The sequence below is a fragment of the Caretta caretta genome, chromosome 3 (assembly GCF_965140235.1).
Source record: "Caretta caretta isolate rCarCar2 chromosome 3, rCarCar1.hap1, whole genome shotgun sequence".
Taxonomy (NCBI): domain Eukaryota; kingdom Metazoa; phylum Chordata; order Testudines; family Cheloniidae; genus Caretta; species Caretta caretta.
The window spans coordinates 168104233-168122184 of record NC_134208.1 but is presented as its reverse complement, the minus strand read 5'-3'; the positions used below and the strand labels follow the sequence as shown (position 1 = coordinate 168122184).

At 38.1% G+C, this 17952-nt stretch overlaps 2 protein-coding genes across 8 annotated transcripts in view; one reads left to right on the top strand and one right to left on the bottom strand.

Annotated features, from left to right (window-relative positions):
* Positions 1-7949, top strand: part of PPP2R5A (protein phosphatase 2 regulatory subunit B'alpha) — a 92008-nt gene extending 84059 nt beyond the window's left edge. The window contains exons 9-13 of the mRNA XM_048843122.2: positions 1166-1216; positions 2378-2497; positions 2595-2722; positions 6148-6249; positions 6642-7949. Coding sequence (XP_048699079.1) covers positions 1166-1216; positions 2378-2497; positions 2595-2722; positions 6148-6249; positions 6642-6777 — 537 coding nt within the window. The 3' untranslated portion in view covers positions 6778-7949. The remainder of the gene's footprint in view (positions 1-1165; positions 1217-2377; positions 2498-2594; positions 2723-6147; positions 6250-6641) is intronic.
* The window catches only part of PACC1 (proton activated chloride channel 1), a 52279-nt gene continuing 38041 nt past the window's right edge, over positions 3715-17952 (bottom strand). For 6 of the 7 annotated variants that reach the window (XM_048843129.2, XM_048843123.2, XM_048843128.2 and 3 more), the window contains 3 exons: positions 16373-16514; positions 11502-11606; positions 3715-10406 (listed from right to left, as the gene is read on the bottom strand). In XM_048843129.2, the coding sequence (XP_048699086.1) occupies positions 10245-10406; positions 11502-11606; positions 16373-16514 (409 nt within the window). In that variant the 3' untranslated portion in view covers positions 3715-10244. The remainder of the gene's footprint in view (positions 10407-11501; positions 11607-16372; positions 16515-17952) is intronic. The other variant, XM_048843125.2, reaches the window with a different exon arrangement.

The window sequence follows — 17952 nt, the reverse complement described above, 5'->3', positions numbered from 1 at the left end:
AAGGAAAGTGACATCCAGCTGCTAATGAAAAATCCTCAGTGTTCTGTTAAAAATAAAACAAAATAATAATGTGCCCACAGTCGACCTCAGGAAGAATTACACCTCCAAAGAAGAGATTCTCTGAATTTCTATTTCAAACAGTTCATCAGTCTTTTCTAAAACTCACAATTTACTTGGAGAATCCAAGCTGCAGACAACATAGTGAATTACAAAAGATTGCGTTATCATCTAAGTAAAACAAAACAAAAAAATCAAAAGCCTCCAAGTTGGCTGCCACTGGGAACAAATCCAGTGGGGGAATCAGTCTCTGTTCAAAGATTGTCCAAGTAGATCAGGCTCTTGTTTCAGTCCTGTTTTGATCAACCTGGTCTGACTGCAGCAGAAGATTGGGGGCCCTTTCCTTGAGGCCAGAGTCTGTCATGCCTGAAATGTCTCCATCTCTGAAATATGTAAAATTGCCACATGGAACTCCTGTTTACGCTTTTAGTCAGAACTACTCTCTCAATTAAGAGGCAAAGTCAGATGTTTGTTTTCAAAGAGTAGTCCTTCAATTTTTAATTTATTGTTCAACCATCTGGAGCAGGCTATAACTTCTAATTAATTCTTACTAGGGTCTCTACCAATCTCAAAACAGTAACTCCCAACAGAGTTATCTGAATACATTTTCTCTGTAGATAGTCGTCCTTTTCCAGTTCGTCTTTTTTGACATTTCAGATAATAGAAAGGAATCAAAGGTGTTTGGGGCTCAGATTCCTCTATCTAGCCTTGTAAGAGTTGTTTGGATCTGAGAGAGAGAGAGTGCATGGTCCAACAGCTGCAACTTTTTAGATGGTTCCAGGTCTTGAGTTGCTGGGGCAAGTTCTCCCCAAAGAATCCATCTTTAGAGGGAGATCTAGCTACATGCGATTGTGGGGCTGTTTGGATACTCAGGAAACTTTTTGAAGCAGTGTAAATTTGAGAGTAAAGTTGTTGAGGTATTCTGAACACAAGGCAAAACCCATGTCAGATGACCCAAAATGGTTCAATCTCCTTTGAACTACAGTTTTGGATAAGTAGTATAATATTAATATGATTCTAATATCTTAATGTTAATATTAAAAATCTAGTTGAATACATACTGGAAACTTGTTCTGATTTTAATTTTTTAATTTTATTCTTATAACAGGTTATCAGAGGATTGCTCAAATTTTGGCCAAAAACTTGCAGTCAGAAAGAGGTTGGTCTTGTTATGTTTTAATGAATTATTCTCTTATAACTGATTTTAAAAAAAAGTGCTGCAGGCTCAGAGGTGTTTTGCAGCTGTGGTGCTGTCTGTAGGATCTCGCAGGGTTTTCTGTGGTTCTTGATGATTTCTTAGGGCACTGAAGTCCTCTGTACAAATTGTGCAAACTTACTACTTTATTTTAAATCTGACAGCACTGCTAATAGTAAATGCTCGTATATGTTCGTCACTAAAGATTCCTAGGATAATGTATTATCATTGAGAGGAATGTTCTAGTTAAGTCCTGTTCTTTGGTAGGCATTAGTATAATTTTTCGAAAGAAACATTTAAAGCTTTTTTTAAAAAGCATTTTAGTAGTTACAGTGAGTGCAGTCCATCGCCAGTGAGTGCTGACTTTGAACACTTTGAAAGTTTGACCAGGTCTTTGTCACTGGCTAAAGCATTAAATAAAACGTTCATTACTTTATTACAAAAAAATTATACATTGTAATTTCATGTGTAGGTACAATATATCTCATTCTTAAAATGTACTTTTAAAATTGTCTTGTGAAATCTGTTTTTCTGATTGGCTTTGTCCCGTGTCATTAAAATTAAGATAGTTGGGAGCTTGGTGGCTTCAGTTGTCAAAGAAACCTTCTAATTCTATATGAAAGCAGTGTCCTTTAAGATTCTTGTATGCGTCAGTTTTCTTGAATTTTCTGTTACACCTACATACTGTTATACTCCTCGCATTTTAAAACTGAAATGAAGCATTTGTAAAAAGAATCCAGAGTGGAGAAGAATGAGTCTCTGCAGCCAAAGCTGAAGAAATAATTTTTTTTCTGGCTTTCTTCAAAGCATCATTTAAAATCAAATGACTTTTTAAAAACTTTAAAAGCAACCATGAAGAAGAGGCAGTAAAAGATGATGGTTATATTCTGGTAACTGAAACCAATAAGTCCTCTTACAAAATTAAGAAGAAAAATAGTAAATTACAATAAGGAAACTTGCACATGTTTCTTGGAGCATACTTGTCGGTGTGTACCCTATTTTACTGATTATTCAGTTGGTATCATCAGTCTAGCTATGTGATAGATATAAACTTTCTATATACCTTCTCAATGGTGTGCGCGTGTGTGTGTATGTATATAATAAAAACTTTTCTTTTTAAAATAGGTGATGTTTTTAGGTGAAATTGAAGAAATCTTAGATGTAATAGAACCAACCCAGTTCAAAAAAATAGAAGAACCTCTATTTAAGCAGATATCCAAGTGTGTGTCAAGTTCCCATTTTCAGGTATTAAATAGCATTTTCAATAGTGTTGCACATTTGACTTCTACATTAATTAGTACTATCATGTTTTGTGGTTCTGATTCTGAAATGTGTATTTCAGGTTGCGGAAAGGGCTTTGTATTTCTGGAATAATGAGTACATTCTTAGTCTGATTGAGGAGAACATTGACAAAATTCTACCAATTATGTTTGGTAGTTTATACAAGATCTCCAAAGAACACTGGAATCCGTATGTATTGCTTATTCTGGTGTTGTTGTTTTTTTAAAAGTATTATCAGTAATAAATTGTATTAACTTACGTTCCTGTCTTAGACTGTGATCATGCAGACACTTATGCAGATGCTTAACTTGATACAGGTGAATAATCCCATTGATTTCAAAATGAGATGAAGTGCTAAGAGAATGGTCTTTATATTAACAAGCATACTTTGAGGTAGAATGTCTAGAGGAATTTATGTTCTCCCAGGCACCACTTACCACAGATACAAATAATTACTTTAGCCGAAGTGAGTAAGATGTTTTCTAATTACTTGAATTAAGGTATTGGATTTCATTCACGTCTACATCTTTCATTGGTTTGTACCCTTATGGTGAAAAGTTGGAATTTAATGAAAAAATGTCCAAGGAAATTAGATGGTGGTGTGCTTGTTACACAGGTTTGACTTTGTGTATCATTTGTAAATGACAAATAGTAACTGACATTAGGAAACTTCTGATACACCCTGATGCATCAAAATCCAAGGAACGGACCATGAGCCACAGTATTCTTGCAACATCTACATCAGTAAGTTTATTGTTGTCCAGGGTAATAAAGGAAAATTTTAAACTCTAAGTGGGGGGGGGGGGTATTTTTTGGCATGTAAAATGGTGCCAACCATCTGGTCATACAAAAATATGAGAAGTGACTGTTGAATGCTGTCATTTATAATTCCTAAATGTTAAACAATGACGCCTAGTGTGAAGTTTCACTTAAAAAGTAAAATCACTATTGCACCTAAGTATTAAGATACCAAAGTGTTTCTTTTTCAGTTAGTGAAAGGTTTTGGAGTGGAAGAATGAGAAGATTACATGTTAAATGACTTAGAAATAACAGATTTGGAGCTGTTCAGTATTCTGCCATCTTTAAATGATACCCTTACCCTCAGTGTTGACTAGTAAAACCTTATTTTAATCATAGCATAAGCAACTGACACCAAATAAACACAGGAAGCTGCTCAGAGGGTTGGTTGTATATATCTTTATTCTGTTGGCCACTATAGAATTGTACAATTGTGGGAGAATGAGCTGAATTCTGTTCTGGCTCCTGCTTACTCAACAGAACTGTTAAATAAGTTCTAAATGCAGAAACTTTATTCCTAGAGATGCAGGAGTTACAAAGAACTCACTTGAAAAGTTATAGCTGTAGTTTGATTTAATATGAAAAGCAGAATTACTAAATCTGAGCTAATGGATTGAACCATTCATGCTTCAAGGAGAATGTGTCTTCACCTACAAATATTCAAGCAGATAGTAAAAACTGGTGCTACCCAACATACTCTGGTATTAAAGAGAAACAAAAGTATATCTAGTTCTAATAGTGTGTGAGTTGGAGGATCCATTTTACTCAAAGCTGATAGATCCCTTTTCTAACATGGAGGTGAAATTACTTTTATAGAAAAAACTAATTTACTTTTGGGGCCTCTGCATTGGTATGTCAAGGGTGCAGTGTAATAGGAGTTGATGAACGTGTAAGATTAGTTCACGCACATAGTACAAAGTCTGTGCGGACAGACCTGTTAAATCATCACAAATGAACAGTATAAACTTTGAACCAGATTATATGGGCTGTTAAATCCAATATTTGAGTTTATGAAATGGATCTTTCCACGTTTATTAAGACGGTATATCTAGCTGCAAACGCATAATCTGTGAGACTGAACTATCAATGTTAAACAAAAGACTATTTCTGTGTCCTTTGTGTTTCTTGGGACCTCATCAAAAATTCAGACCTGAAGTGAATCCCCCTTTTCATCAGTCACAGGAGAAGTCACTCTTTTGCCCCAATTCTTCTCATGAGATAAGTTATTCCATAAACTAGATGAGTCAAATAACTAAAGTATACTTACAGGACTAGTAAATTCAGAAAGGTTTCATTTATTCTGTTTCCATCCAGATAATAGCTATAAAGGAAAAACTTTCCCTGATACAGATGTTTCAGAATTACATACTTCAAAATGATTTTTTTCCCTAACCGAAAATAAAAGCTTACTCAGCTTTAATGTGATCTTGAAGGAGAGAGTTTATGCTGCGAGGAAACTTGTGTGGGGATGCAGTCAGTAAACCTACTAAGTATTTGAATTGGACTTTAAAGTATCTGCTGGTGCTGTGGTTTGGGACATGTTTCCATCCTAGTACTTTGGGAGGGTCAGGGGTAAGCAAGCAAAGTATGGTGAATTTTGGCTTCCTGTTTGTTTAGTATGATAGACTTGCTGTTTGCACTTCTTAACCGTGAATTATAACTGGACACAGTGTGGTGAAAACAGAAAACCTGTCATACCTTTTTATTTCCTTTGAAACTTGTGTAAATATTTGAAATTATTTAACAGTATATACAGTGTCATAAGTGTATATATGGCACTCTAAGCTCTTCAGGGCTGGGACTATTATTTGGCTGTAGTTTAAATTGAGATGTAACTTGACAAAGGAAGATGAACTTTAGTGGAGAAAGTGAGAAGGGGAGGATAAGGGTTATAACAACTAGATCACCCTGCTGCTTGAGTTAATAATATATGCATCTTGGACGTTTCATAAATTAAAGTATATCCAGTTCTACCCTGAAAATGTTCCAGTATTTCTTTTGAAGGATTATTAGTTAACTTTCAAGTGTAGTACCTACTTTAAACTTTCCGGAGGGGAATTAAGGGAGATGGGTCTTAATATAGCTGAACAGCATCTTTCTCCCTGGTCTTGGTAGAAGAGCATAATCGTAAACTGGATTATTGATAGACATACAAGAAAATAAATGAGCAGCCTAGACATAGCTCTGAGTTCTGCTTTTACATTTTTACCTACAAAATCAGACATGAAGCCGGTGTCTTGGTGCCATGATTATACATTAGAACAATTTTCTAACAGGGAGAGTGGCACAGATCACCCCAAAATAACTTCCCCTCTCCATGAAGCATTTTCTGTAGTGTAATCAGCAGCTGTGTCAAACTCTTTCCCTTACTTGAGGCTCATTAGTCTATAGTTTGAGGATTTTATCTTTGCCACCTTTCTCTTTATGGACATTAGTATTATATCACCCATTTTACTTTTTAATGTAATTTATTCTATTAAAACACTGTGACAGTTACCTTAATCAGATTCCAGCCTTTTGCAGCTTTGGAGGATAACATTTAAAAAATCATTTACTATGGCTGGTTTATGTGAAGCCTTCCAGTTTTAATTTTTTATAAACCAAGGCAATGAGCCAAATGTACTATATGCATGTTTAATAAATCCTCACGTTCATGCATACAGGAGACTAGAGTAAACATCTGCATTTAAAATTTAGTTACAATACTGTCTAAATGCAGTAGGGCTGGAACAGAAAGAGGAAGTCAGACACTTAAAACAGATACCAGTAAACAAATCTTATATCCAATAATTTACAGTGCCTTCCTTTTGCTTTAGGACCATTGTAGCACTGGTGTATAATGTGCTGAAAACATTGATGGAAATGAATGGCAAGCTATTTGATGAACTTACAAGCTCATACAAAGCAGAAAGACAAAGGTAATCATTTTATTAGTTTGTGTTTCTGAAATGCATCACCTGAAAAAAAAAAGTATGCACTGAATTTATTAATGTGAATAAAATTGTAGTATTAATAGTGAAATTAATTGCTCAGAGAAGACTGACAAACTGTATCAGTCAACTAGCAAAAGGATGATATAATCTCTCAAAGACAGATGTCACATTCTGCCACTGAGAATCAATAAGTTGAACTTTGATATTTGGCATGGGGAAAATCCTGACTCCTTTATAGGAGTAAAAGAATTGTAAAAAAAAAATTACAAGAGGAATTTATAATAATCAAGAATAACATATACTGTTTCCTCAAAGTAATTATAATGCACATTGCATGTGGAACTTAGCCATGTCTAATCCTTTTACTTTTTCTGTAGAGAAAAAAAGAAGGAATTGGAACGTGAAGAGTTGTGGAGAAAGTTAGATGAGCTAAAGCTAAAGAAGACTCTGGTTGAAAAGCAAAACAGTGCTCAGAACGTGCTAAACGCACACAACAATACAAGTGCCAAATAAAGAAATGATGACCTCTGCTTCATAGACATACTTTTGTACACATTTTTGAAATATGTAAAAATTGCAAAACAAACTTCATCAGTATAGTAGAAATGGCCAACTTTTTTTCTGGCAAAATGTAAATGGAAGAAAAAAATCTATGAATTTAAATACAATAGTTGAATGATATATCATTACCACATCTTGTAAATTTGTCTAATCATTGATATGTCACTTCTGAAGTTTCACAGAAATGAATTTTATCCATAATATGAGTGAGAATTATGGGAGTGGTGAGAATTATGACTTGAATTTTCTTTTTGATTGTGTTGCACATAGGTGGTGTAGTCTATGTAAATTTTCCCCTTGTTTTATACATGCTTTTTACATTGCTGCAAACCTTGGTTGAGATTCTAGAAAAGGCTCCTAGTTCTGCTGTATTTTCTCAAATAAAACTAAGGTACATTACTTTTTACTTGTAACTTGATGGGATACTCTGTGCCCCTTATTATTACAGATCTCAAAGATATTGTATAGAATTCCACTGAGTGAAGATGCCTATGCAGTGGGTTTAAATTTTTAATTATGAAAAGCACAAGTTAGAAATACGATGAAGTATGAAAACATAAAATAAAACTCTAGTTTGAACAGATTACGGTATATCTTGTGTTTGACCTTCCACTTTGATGAATGCCTTGCTGTTCACGTGCCCCCTCCATGCTTTTCTCTCTGCTGGGTCTGTTTAAGTTTTTCTCATCCTATAGCTGAGGATGGAGCTTCCCTTAGAGCCCATCAATGAAGCTCTTATGTCAGCCCAAGGAATCTCTGTGGAACAATGCAGTTCTCTCCTTCAGGGGCTGATGGAGCTGTTTCTGCAGCACTTTCAGCTTCTGCTGGCCTGGGGAGTGAGATGAAATCTGGCATTCCAAACAAGGTTTCTCTATGGAAGTGCAGAGCACTAACCACAAATGCCTTGTTTTATTTAGTGAAAATGCAGTATGCTTCTTAAATATGGAGAAAGCTGACTATAGAAGTCTTGTTTTGTTTTACTTAATCAAGTCTTGCTCACATCTTTTATCGGACGTACCATTCCAATCTCTTAAATTGCAGTTATGTGAAAACTCTTGTTTTGTAATAAAATCTTCACTAGGGGATTGAGCAGCATACAATAAAGTCTTTATGTTTGTATTTAATGCTGTATATTGCCTTCTTTTTGTCTATCCATGATGACCAGAAGGCTTATGTTAAGTGAGTTATGCAGGAATGTGTGCAATATTCAGCCTGAATGAATAGCCATAAGGGCTTGTCTACACTAGCACTGTACTGCGCTGCAACTTTCTTGCTCAGGGATGTGAAAACACCCAACACCTCCACCCCCCTGCCCGAGCACTGCAGCGTGCCAATGTAGACAGTGCACCAGCCCTGGGAGCTATGCCCCTCATGGAGGTGGTTTTTTTACAGCGCTGGGAGAGCTCTCTCCCAGTGCTGCTGCAGTGCTTTAACGTTACCAGTGAAGATGTGCCATAAGCTAGCTAAACTCCAGATCCGGAGTAGAATTAAAGCTTGTTGACCAATGGTGTATTTCTACAGATCATTTGTGTCCAGGCCCTGCAGTTGATCAAGTATTGAATGTTCAATGCCCTGTTCTTAACTGTTGAACTACCTCACCAGTAGGTGATATATTCCTAAAAGCATTGGTCTCATTTGTGTATCTGCTTAGGTGCGAGAACTGCTTGACATCTAGAGAAGGTAACTACTTGTTTTCCTTGATTAGTTCTAAAGAGATTTTTTTGCTGCTTGTAAGTTCCAGTTTGAAGAAAAAAGCAAAAGGTGCACACAGGCTTCAGTAGGCAAGTCTGTACAATATTTGAATTAGGTGTGCTGCTTTTCTGTAGAGAAACTTACTCCTTTCTTTGTCTTGGATTGTTCTATTCCAGAAAGGAAATGGGACTGTGCAGCAGCTTCAAGAGATCTAAAACTGACTGACATGACCCTGATCTCTAATTGCATGGGGAAGGACTCAGTGGGATGCAGGATCTACCAAAGAATGTTTTCCTTGAACAGCCTGGTCCTGGATAAGCGCTTGTGCACTGTCTGGGCTCCCTTAGAATGACTGCTGATTTGGTGGACTTGAAGTTCAAAAATGTGTGAGTAGTGTTTTCCTTGAGAACCATGACTACACTGAGGCAAAGCATAGCAGCTCTCCCAGCACTGTAAAAAAAACAAAAACAAAAACCCTCACCAAAAAAAACCCACAAAACCCACCTCCATGAGGGGAGTAGCTACCAGCTCTGGTGCACTGTTCACACTGCCACTTTATAGTGCTGAAACTTGCAGCGCTTAGGGGTATGTTTTTTCACACCCCTGAGCAAGACTGTTGCAGCCCAGACAAGGCCTTAGTCTCTTTAGCAGTATACACCACAGCAAATCTTAAATCAAAATGGACAACACGTTTACAAAGCAAATGCTCTGTACTGATTCAAAGAAAAGTAACGGTAGACTTGCAAAAACAGGAGACAGAAATATGCTGTAGTTGCTCAGATGTGTCTTTGGAAGACAAACTGACCTTCAAGAAACTTAAGTACATGTTTTCTTTTATAGAAAGTTTATATTTAGAACAAATATCATGCCTAATTTCTTTTCATTATGTATTGGAGAGTCTTTTAGTCATCTGAAGGGGGGAATGGAATTGGTTTCAAGTATAAGATTTTTAACCTTTTTTTATGCTCCTACTACCTAAACAGGGACAATTTCATACCAGCATTGGTTCCTTTTGTACCACTCAGTGTTTTGCAGCTAAATGTTACATTTTTGAGACCTCATAGAAGAAATTCTTGGTTGAGATACTTCAAGACTCCAGAAACCACAATCAACCAAGGTAGTTAAAACCATAAGAATGTTAACAAAAGATAGCTCATTTGGCAAACTAGGCTAAGGTAGAAGACATGCATCCCCAATGTTTCAACAAATTAATGCTAACAGCTATACAATGTGTTAGTGGAATTTGGAGGGAGGTCTTGAAATCAGCATCAGAGCAAGGAGGAGCTCTACTTACCTGTGCATCTCCCATGCATTAGAAAGGGCTTATTATTAAATACAGAAGTAATGAGGGGGTTTTTCTCCAAAACTGCTTCCTTTTTAAGAAAAGTCCATTTAGCTCATGGAGAAAAGCTTAAACGGTCTAGATGTAAACTAAATACAAACATGTCTGTATTCTGCTCTAAAATGCTGACATTTTTGAACCTTACTTTATGAATTCCATTCCACCCCCAATACATTGAAACAAGCTTGGTAAAGAAGTTCATAACTTACATTTTTAAAAAGATGCGTTTAAGAGGCTAACTCTGTAGAACAAGCCTACTAAAGTTCATTTATGCTGTCACTTCAGCAGAGGTAAATGCACAACTCTTTTTAGTTTATGTAACTGCTGCATTGTTGGTTGAAATTTTATCCAGTGTACTAAAAATGTTTTAAAGGTGGTTTAGTCCTCAGCTTATGTGGTTCATTGCTTGACTTCTCCTTTTCAGGTGTCTCTTGCGGATTTTGATCATCCACTTAACACTTAATTTGGCAAAGTCTGCTGCTTTAAACAGAGCCAAGAAAATACCACACAGTAGAGCAATCATGTTCCAAGGATTGGCAGTGACAATCTGCAAAAGAGTTGAGACAAAGTCATAGTTTCTCTTATAGATTCATAAATACTAAGGTCAGAAGGGACCATTATGATCATCTAGTCCGACCTCCTGCACAACACAGGCCACAGAATCTCACCCACCCACTCCTGCGAAAAACCCCTCACCTATGTCTGAGCTATTGAAATCCTCAAATCGTGGTTTAAAGACTTCAAGGAGCAGAGAATTCTCCAGCAAGTGACCTGTTCCCTATGCTACAGAGGAAGGTGAAAAACTTCCAGGGCCTCTTCCAATCTGCCCTGGAGGAAAATTCCTTCCCGACCCCAAATATGGTGATCAGCTAAACCCTGAGCATCTGGGAAAGATTCACCAGCCAGATACCCAGGAAAGAGTTTTCTGTAGTAACTCAGATCCCACCCCATCTAACATCCCATCACAGGCAATTGGGCCTATTTATCATGAATATTTAAAGATCAATTAATTACCAAAATCATGTTATCCCATCCTACCATCTCCTCCATAATCTTAAAGCCAGACAGGTCTTTTGCTGCCACTGCTTCCCTTGGAAGGCTATTCCAAAAAAGTTCACTCCGTCTGATGGTTAGAAACCTTTGTTTAATTTCACATCTAAACTTCCCAATGACCAGTTTATATCCATTTGTACTCAACTTACATTACAGCTGTTAAATTCCATTTCAAATTGTAATTGTGTTTTGCCTTATACATTTTATACAGTATTAGCTCCTAGTCTCCTAAAAGCATTTTCCTGATTTGGTGTTTTATCCTTTAGCCAGGAAGAAAACACGGATCTCAGGAGAGATCTATTCTCAAACAAAACTTCAGACTTAGTTAAAATTATCTAGAGCATATGGGAAGCAAGTTTTGTCTTAAGCTGTGTGCAGGTGCACAGCCATAGTAGGAAGTACTGTAATTATTATGCAAATTACAAGGTCAAAGAGAGGCAGAAGATGGTCTTGACCTCAGCAACATTTAGATTAGTTTGAGAACTCTGGAATGATTGGGTTGAAATTCTCGAAGTGACATCAGCCTTCCTCCAACTTAGTTTTAAATTAAGTCATGCAAGAGGCTGAGGAGTGACTAGAATTTACTTACATCTTGAACTTTCTGTATAAAAGGATCTTTCCATTCAAATACCACAAAAAACAACTGGTCACTTGCCGGCTTATGCCTCTGGTCAATGTAGTTAACCACACTAGTCTGGGGGGGGGAAAAAAGGCAGTTAACTTTCTCTTCCATCAAAAGTCCAACCTGCTATTACACTAAATGAGGAGTGAGGGAAGAGTTGATTTTAAAATGGGGCTTTTAAATGACTTGAACCGGATATTGGTCTGGTTTAACTGTTAGCTGTAGGAACCTTACCTTTCTACTCATACAATCCCTGTTTCAAGCTTAACCTAATATACCTCCTCTTTTCTACTTTAAAAAAAGTGGCTACTTAATCTTTGAGTGTCCAAGTACCACAATAAGAAAGGCTAAGTTTGTTCCAAAAGGGTCAAGAAACACTATCATTAAATGCAACCATACTTTACCAGTAGTCATTTTCAAACCTAAAGGCAAACCTCACTTATCTGCATGTCCTTATTCCCCCAAACTGTGTGCAATTTTGGTCTACCTGAAGGAATAGATCTATATTGGTAGTTTGAAAAAGTGGGATGTAAAGTTACTAGGAATGAATATTGAGGTAGAATTGACTACACCATTGTAGGGGGAAGAACCATGCTTATTCAAGTGCCCAATGCCAGGCCAAAAAAAGCTCTATTAGAATTTTGTCACTTCCCAATGTGGACAAGGTGACCTACTTTGCCTCAACCAAATAGTGACCGATGGGAACATGGCAACCGGTCTGTTACAACCTGCAAGCTTCTGTTGACATAACATGTAGAATATGCAATACTGAACAACAGAATAGCTGCTCTGGCCTGCTGAAAGTGAGGAACTAGTCTCATCTTCTTTAGGTTGTCTCTTTTTCCTTTTCCTTGACTTAGATTTCTACTGTACTACTTCTTTCCTGTCGTACAAATTTCTTGACTGACAGTAGTGGAGTTGGAAGTACATTTCTGTAATTGGACAGGAGATTGTAGTGGACTGGAATGAGTAGTTCTCGTTAGCCTGTAGCAAAAATGTGTGGTCAACCCCCATACAGTTTAAACATCTATTTTTTATAACCTGTAAACCCAGACTATACACTCGGTAGTTTTTAGTAAGGCACAGACTATGCTTATTTGTCACAGCCTTGATGTATTTCTGAAGAAAAAATTAAAATACATAAGCTATTTTATTAAATACCTTGGCTGCTAGTAACTTTGAATTTTAATAATGGAAAATTCTTTGAATTTGGCTCTAGTATATTTTTCAAATTTCTAATACAAGCTACTGTACTGACCGCAAAAAAATTAACCCTAATAATGTATATTATGTACAAACTTGTCTGTCATGCATTAGTATTTTATGCACATGTCAAGACTTTAGCCTAAACTGGAGGCTTGGAGATGGGACAAGTGCTTTCTATTTGTTACTTCAGACACAATGTACAACTCTGATATTTAACTCTGTTAGCTCTCAAGTTTGTTTTTCCATATGCTAAGCTCAGCTCACAAAATAAGTACAAATTACAATTTGTACAGGGGCTAGAGTTCCGCTAACACAGGTGGTCAGAGACTATATGACATCTTTGGACAGAGGGATTCTTACTCTCACAGACACACAGGTTTTTCTGTTGGAGATTTCATTGCTAATTGGTGCATTTCATAGGCTCAAGTGTCTCAAAGAAGGACTTCAAAAAATAAAACTCGTAAGTGCTAACACTATGCAGATGAGACATCTCTCTATATCCCTCACCATATCTGACTATACTGCTGCCACCCCATGCTTGGATCAGATTCATTGATGGATTGAGAACATCTGGTTGAACCTGAGCAAGACAGAAGCTGAGCTACTGGGCAGAGGAAAGTTCTTGGAGGAGTTTGCAGCTTCCTTTGATTGAAGGTACATGCCCACAATTAGTCAGTTTAGGCTGTAGCATCAGTAAAGAGCACTCAAACTAAAGTCTCTCAGAGCAGCATCCACAAGTAATGTTTTATATCCTCTGCAGTTGGTTAAGAGACTCCACCCCATTCTGGCAGCTGACCTAGCCTTAGTTATACACTCCTTCATGGACTACCTCTTATCTAGACTACAGCAATGCGATATACCTGGGCGTGAAGACATCAGCCCTTAAGAAACTCCAACTAGAACAGAAAGCAGCCCATCTCACAACATGACTAGCATGAGCACATCAGACCTGTCCTTCGTTCCTTATGCTACCTTCCCATATAATACTGAATCAAGGTCTCAGCCCGTGGCCTGGCCCAAGGATATCTAAAACTTTGCCTTAAAGCTCCACCATGCCAATTGTGGTCAGCAACTCTGGTGCTCAGGCACAATGACATTTTTGAACACCAAGGTCAATCTTACCTGTGCAAGAGACAGAACTTTCTCAGAGGCCAGTCTGAAACTGGAATTAACTCCTCCATCACAAACCTCACCTTCCAAGCACTCCTTGCCTTCTTTGACACCATAGCAGCATGTATATAAAAATAACATTACCAAACTGAATTGCTGCATTCTCCACTGCATGGGCAGTACAAGGCACACGGGACAGAAGTAGTCACATCTCAATGCATTATTAGACACTCATACTACAGTAATGAGGGCAGTATAAGCAGCTGTACAGAAGAATATATAATTGTAATAGCAGCCCTCAAAATAGTGGGCATAAATCTCCTTATTTAGACGACAGTTTAATAAAAAGCTCATTCCAGGAGTCAGTGGAAACCACCTCAAGAGTTTTCTATCCCTCTGAGGAACATGGGTTCAAAATGGAAAAAAGAATTCCTTGATCCCAGCTCAGAGCATGGTCACGAAAGGTCACAAGTTGACTCCACCTCCAAAAGGCTTTCTTGTTCTCTTGCAGAAATTCAAGATGCTGCAAGACCAGATTCTGGAGGTTTACCAGGCAAAAAGCTTCATGGCAGATCTCCTTGATTTAAATCAAACCACCCCTGCGTTCAGATACTATTGTTAGTAAGAGAACAAACAGCCAGAAGGACCCTCAAAGCAAGGGCAAATACCATTACTGGATGAATAGATCACACTATTTCTCTAGAATCTCAGTATAAATTGTAGCAAGGTCTAATTTGCACCCATCTAGTGTTTTACATCTCAATAAGGAGAGGAAGAGTCTTGTTTCTCATTACCTCATAGCCAGATTCTTAAGAAAAATAAACTTCACTCATCCTCCAGTGTAAGGATCTCTCTCTCGGAAGCTCAGTTTAGTCATTAACACCCACACCATCTATCCTTATGAACCCATGATTTGCTTCTACATAGTTCATTCCTTTCTAACATGGCTTTTCTGGTTAACTGAGTTTTATCCCATTTATGGGGATATTGCTCAATTTTTTTTTTAAACTGTTACTATATTCTGACTGTATCACTTCAGAATTCCTCTCCTGTAGGGTATTCCTGGGGAGCCCCTCCTGACATCACTGATTTGCAGTTGCCCCCATGCTGCTTCTGCTAAGGGAGCTAAGTGTGAGAACTGGAAGACGCCCTTAAAAGAGCAAAACAGCATGTTACAATGAACATTTCTCTTTCCAAGTGTGCAACAGGTTAACACACACATGCTTTTCTAAAAACAGATGGATAATCTTCTCCTGCTCTTAGCAAAGAAACGTTTCGCCTGCTAGTCACAGCTGTCCTTCTCCAAATCAATAGTTTCCTACAAGGCAGTTGCAGTTCTATTGATTTTGCAGATGCCTCCTTCCAAACAACACAGGGAGTGAGACAAGTTAGGGCTTGCCTACATTTAAAACACTCCAGCAGCACAGCCAGTGCTGCTGTAGCACTTCAGCCTTGGAACTATCTACACAGATGGGAGGGGTTCTCTCATGGTTTAGATAATCCACCTCCCTGAGAGGTGGTAACTACATCAGCAGAACAATCCTCCATGGACCTAGCACTGTCTCCAGGGGACTTAGATCAGCTTAACAATGCCGCTCCAGGGTGTGAGTTTTTCACACCCCTGAGGGATATAGTTAAACCAACCTAATTATCTAGTGTTATCTATCTATAACTATCTAATTATCTTATCTCTTTATTATAACTCGGCCCCTTCAGTGTCTTTCTGCTGGGAGAAATTCAGGATAAAACCATTCCATAGGCAGAGATGAAAATAACTACATCAGTAGTCATCTTCCACCATTGAACAGGTGTTCTCTTCCAAGTTTTCTGAACTGCACTGTCTATTCTACTTCTAAATGACCCAAGCTTCCTTAATTTCCTTTGTCTATTCTACAGTTTATTTGATGATCTTTTTAAGAACTGTTTCTTAAAATTCAGCCTCAATTTTCCTTTCCTGTTACTCTGACTTCCATCCCTAGGACAAACCTAGACAATGCCTCTCAATCTTGAAAATATTTGTAGGTGCTCGTTGAATCTTAGGATCCTTTTGAAAGTCCCAGCTTTAAACTAAAGTTTGTTAATATTTTCAAATAAGTCAATTGCTCCAGCTCCTTACTCTGATATTCTAGGTCTAGTCTCACCAGTGTAACAAACAAGGACAATCAGCTTTCTGGCTTCTCTGTCCAGTCAGGTTTTTCCAGGCCACATCAGTAAAGCCATAAGGGCAATATAAACTCTTTGCTGTGTTATGTTTTTATGAAATGTGGGAAAGCGACTTTGAAACTGCTTGCTGGTGAGCTGGAATAAGGGACCAATGAAAACATGAAAGTCAGTCGTATTTGCCACTATGCATCACAGCAAGCTTCTTCAAAGCCATGCTGCCTTTTGCTCTGAGGAGAAGCTCTATTAGACAAGGTTACTATTGCAGCACTGTATGTATTGAATGATTCTCGCAGCAACTACAGAATGACAATCAGCTAAGGTCTGCCACATTCAGAAAACCCTTACAGAGCACTATTTACCTCCTGTTTGAACTCCACAGTCTCACTCCCATCTTCTTTTGTTTTTACCAAGGACATTTTGATCCAGGTTCGAAAACCACCAGAGAACTTCCAGCTGGAGTATGAGCTTTCGCAATCTTTCATGAATTCTCCTTTATCTGGACTAGAGGGTGGGGGGGAAAAGAGATAGTGTTACTTCTCTGAACTAATTTGGACCAAAATATTTTACTACTTCAGGATGCTCAAATTGCAAAACTGAAGGCCTTTTAAAATGCCGCAGAGTTACTTTTAACTAGGATTTGCTTGTTTGGGCTCCAGATACAGAACTCCTAAAACATAACTTGTGCTAAGATTTTAATTTTTGTCTTATTATACACCTGTTTTGATCCAGTCTGCAATGTATTTTCCCCTCACAACAGCCCTGTGAGGTAGGGAAGTGCTGTTATCCCAAATTTACAGACTGGGAACTGAAGCACAGATTACATGATGTCCCAAAGTCACAGAAGAAATTCTGGATGAAGCTAGGACTCGAAGCCAAGTCCCAGCTATGGCCCTAACCACTAGACCAGCCTTCCTCTCTGATTAACATTGCTTGTCAATCCTTCTTGGTAAAATACCTCCAGGATGCTCAGCAATCAAGTCTCCACTCAATTATTATTCTATATTACTGCAGCCCCCAGAGACCTCAGTCAGAATCTGAGTCCCCCTACTCAGGCCTGGTCTACACTAGGGGGTGTGGGGGGGGCGAGCTAAGTTGGTCTAAGTTACGCAATTTCAGCTATGAAAATAGCGTAGCTGAAGTCGACGTACTTAGAGCTACTTACCACTGAGTCTTCACTGTGGTAGGTCGACTGCTGACGCTCCCCCGTCAACTCTGCCTACGCTTCTCGCTCCAGTGGAGTACCGGAGTCAACGGGAGAGCACGCGGCGGTCGATTTATCGCATCTTCACTAGACGCAATAAATCAAACCCTGATGGATCGATCGCTCCAGAGGTAAGTGTAGACATGCCCTCAGGCTAGGGCAAAGTGGAGGTTCCTCTCATACGCTTGCAGTGCACTCTGTGTACTTGATAAGAATGTGTTTTATGTCTTTACATTGTTGTCTATAACTTCTCATTTCCTTGCTTTTAAGTTCTTGGCTTTTGTTGGTGATGTGATAGGATAAGTATGGTGTTGTCACTTAGTTACTGTAATTTGTGAAACTCACATTTTGTTTGTTCCTGGAATATATACCAAAGACCTGATTTTAAAATGAAACTTGCATTCTGCAATACTAGCAATTGTTTTCATAACCTGACTGTTCCCAACTGAAGGCATTACCACCTGACTGCAGTGACTCCTCACAGCAACATAGGGTACTTTTTAATACTATGGGCTTGACTTTTCTTAAACTGCTGATACCTCTTTGACAGTGAATGGAAAGAAGGCCTAATTCTTCTGCGTATAGCATCTGTTTTCCACCCAACCTCTGGTCAAAAAGATAAAGAGATCAAGAAATTAACCTCTTGTCAGTTGGTCCAACAATAAATATCTTTTTGTGCGGCTGAACACCTCTGTGCGTCTAGCCCCTTTCTGTTTTGTGCCAATCCCTGAATTTTAA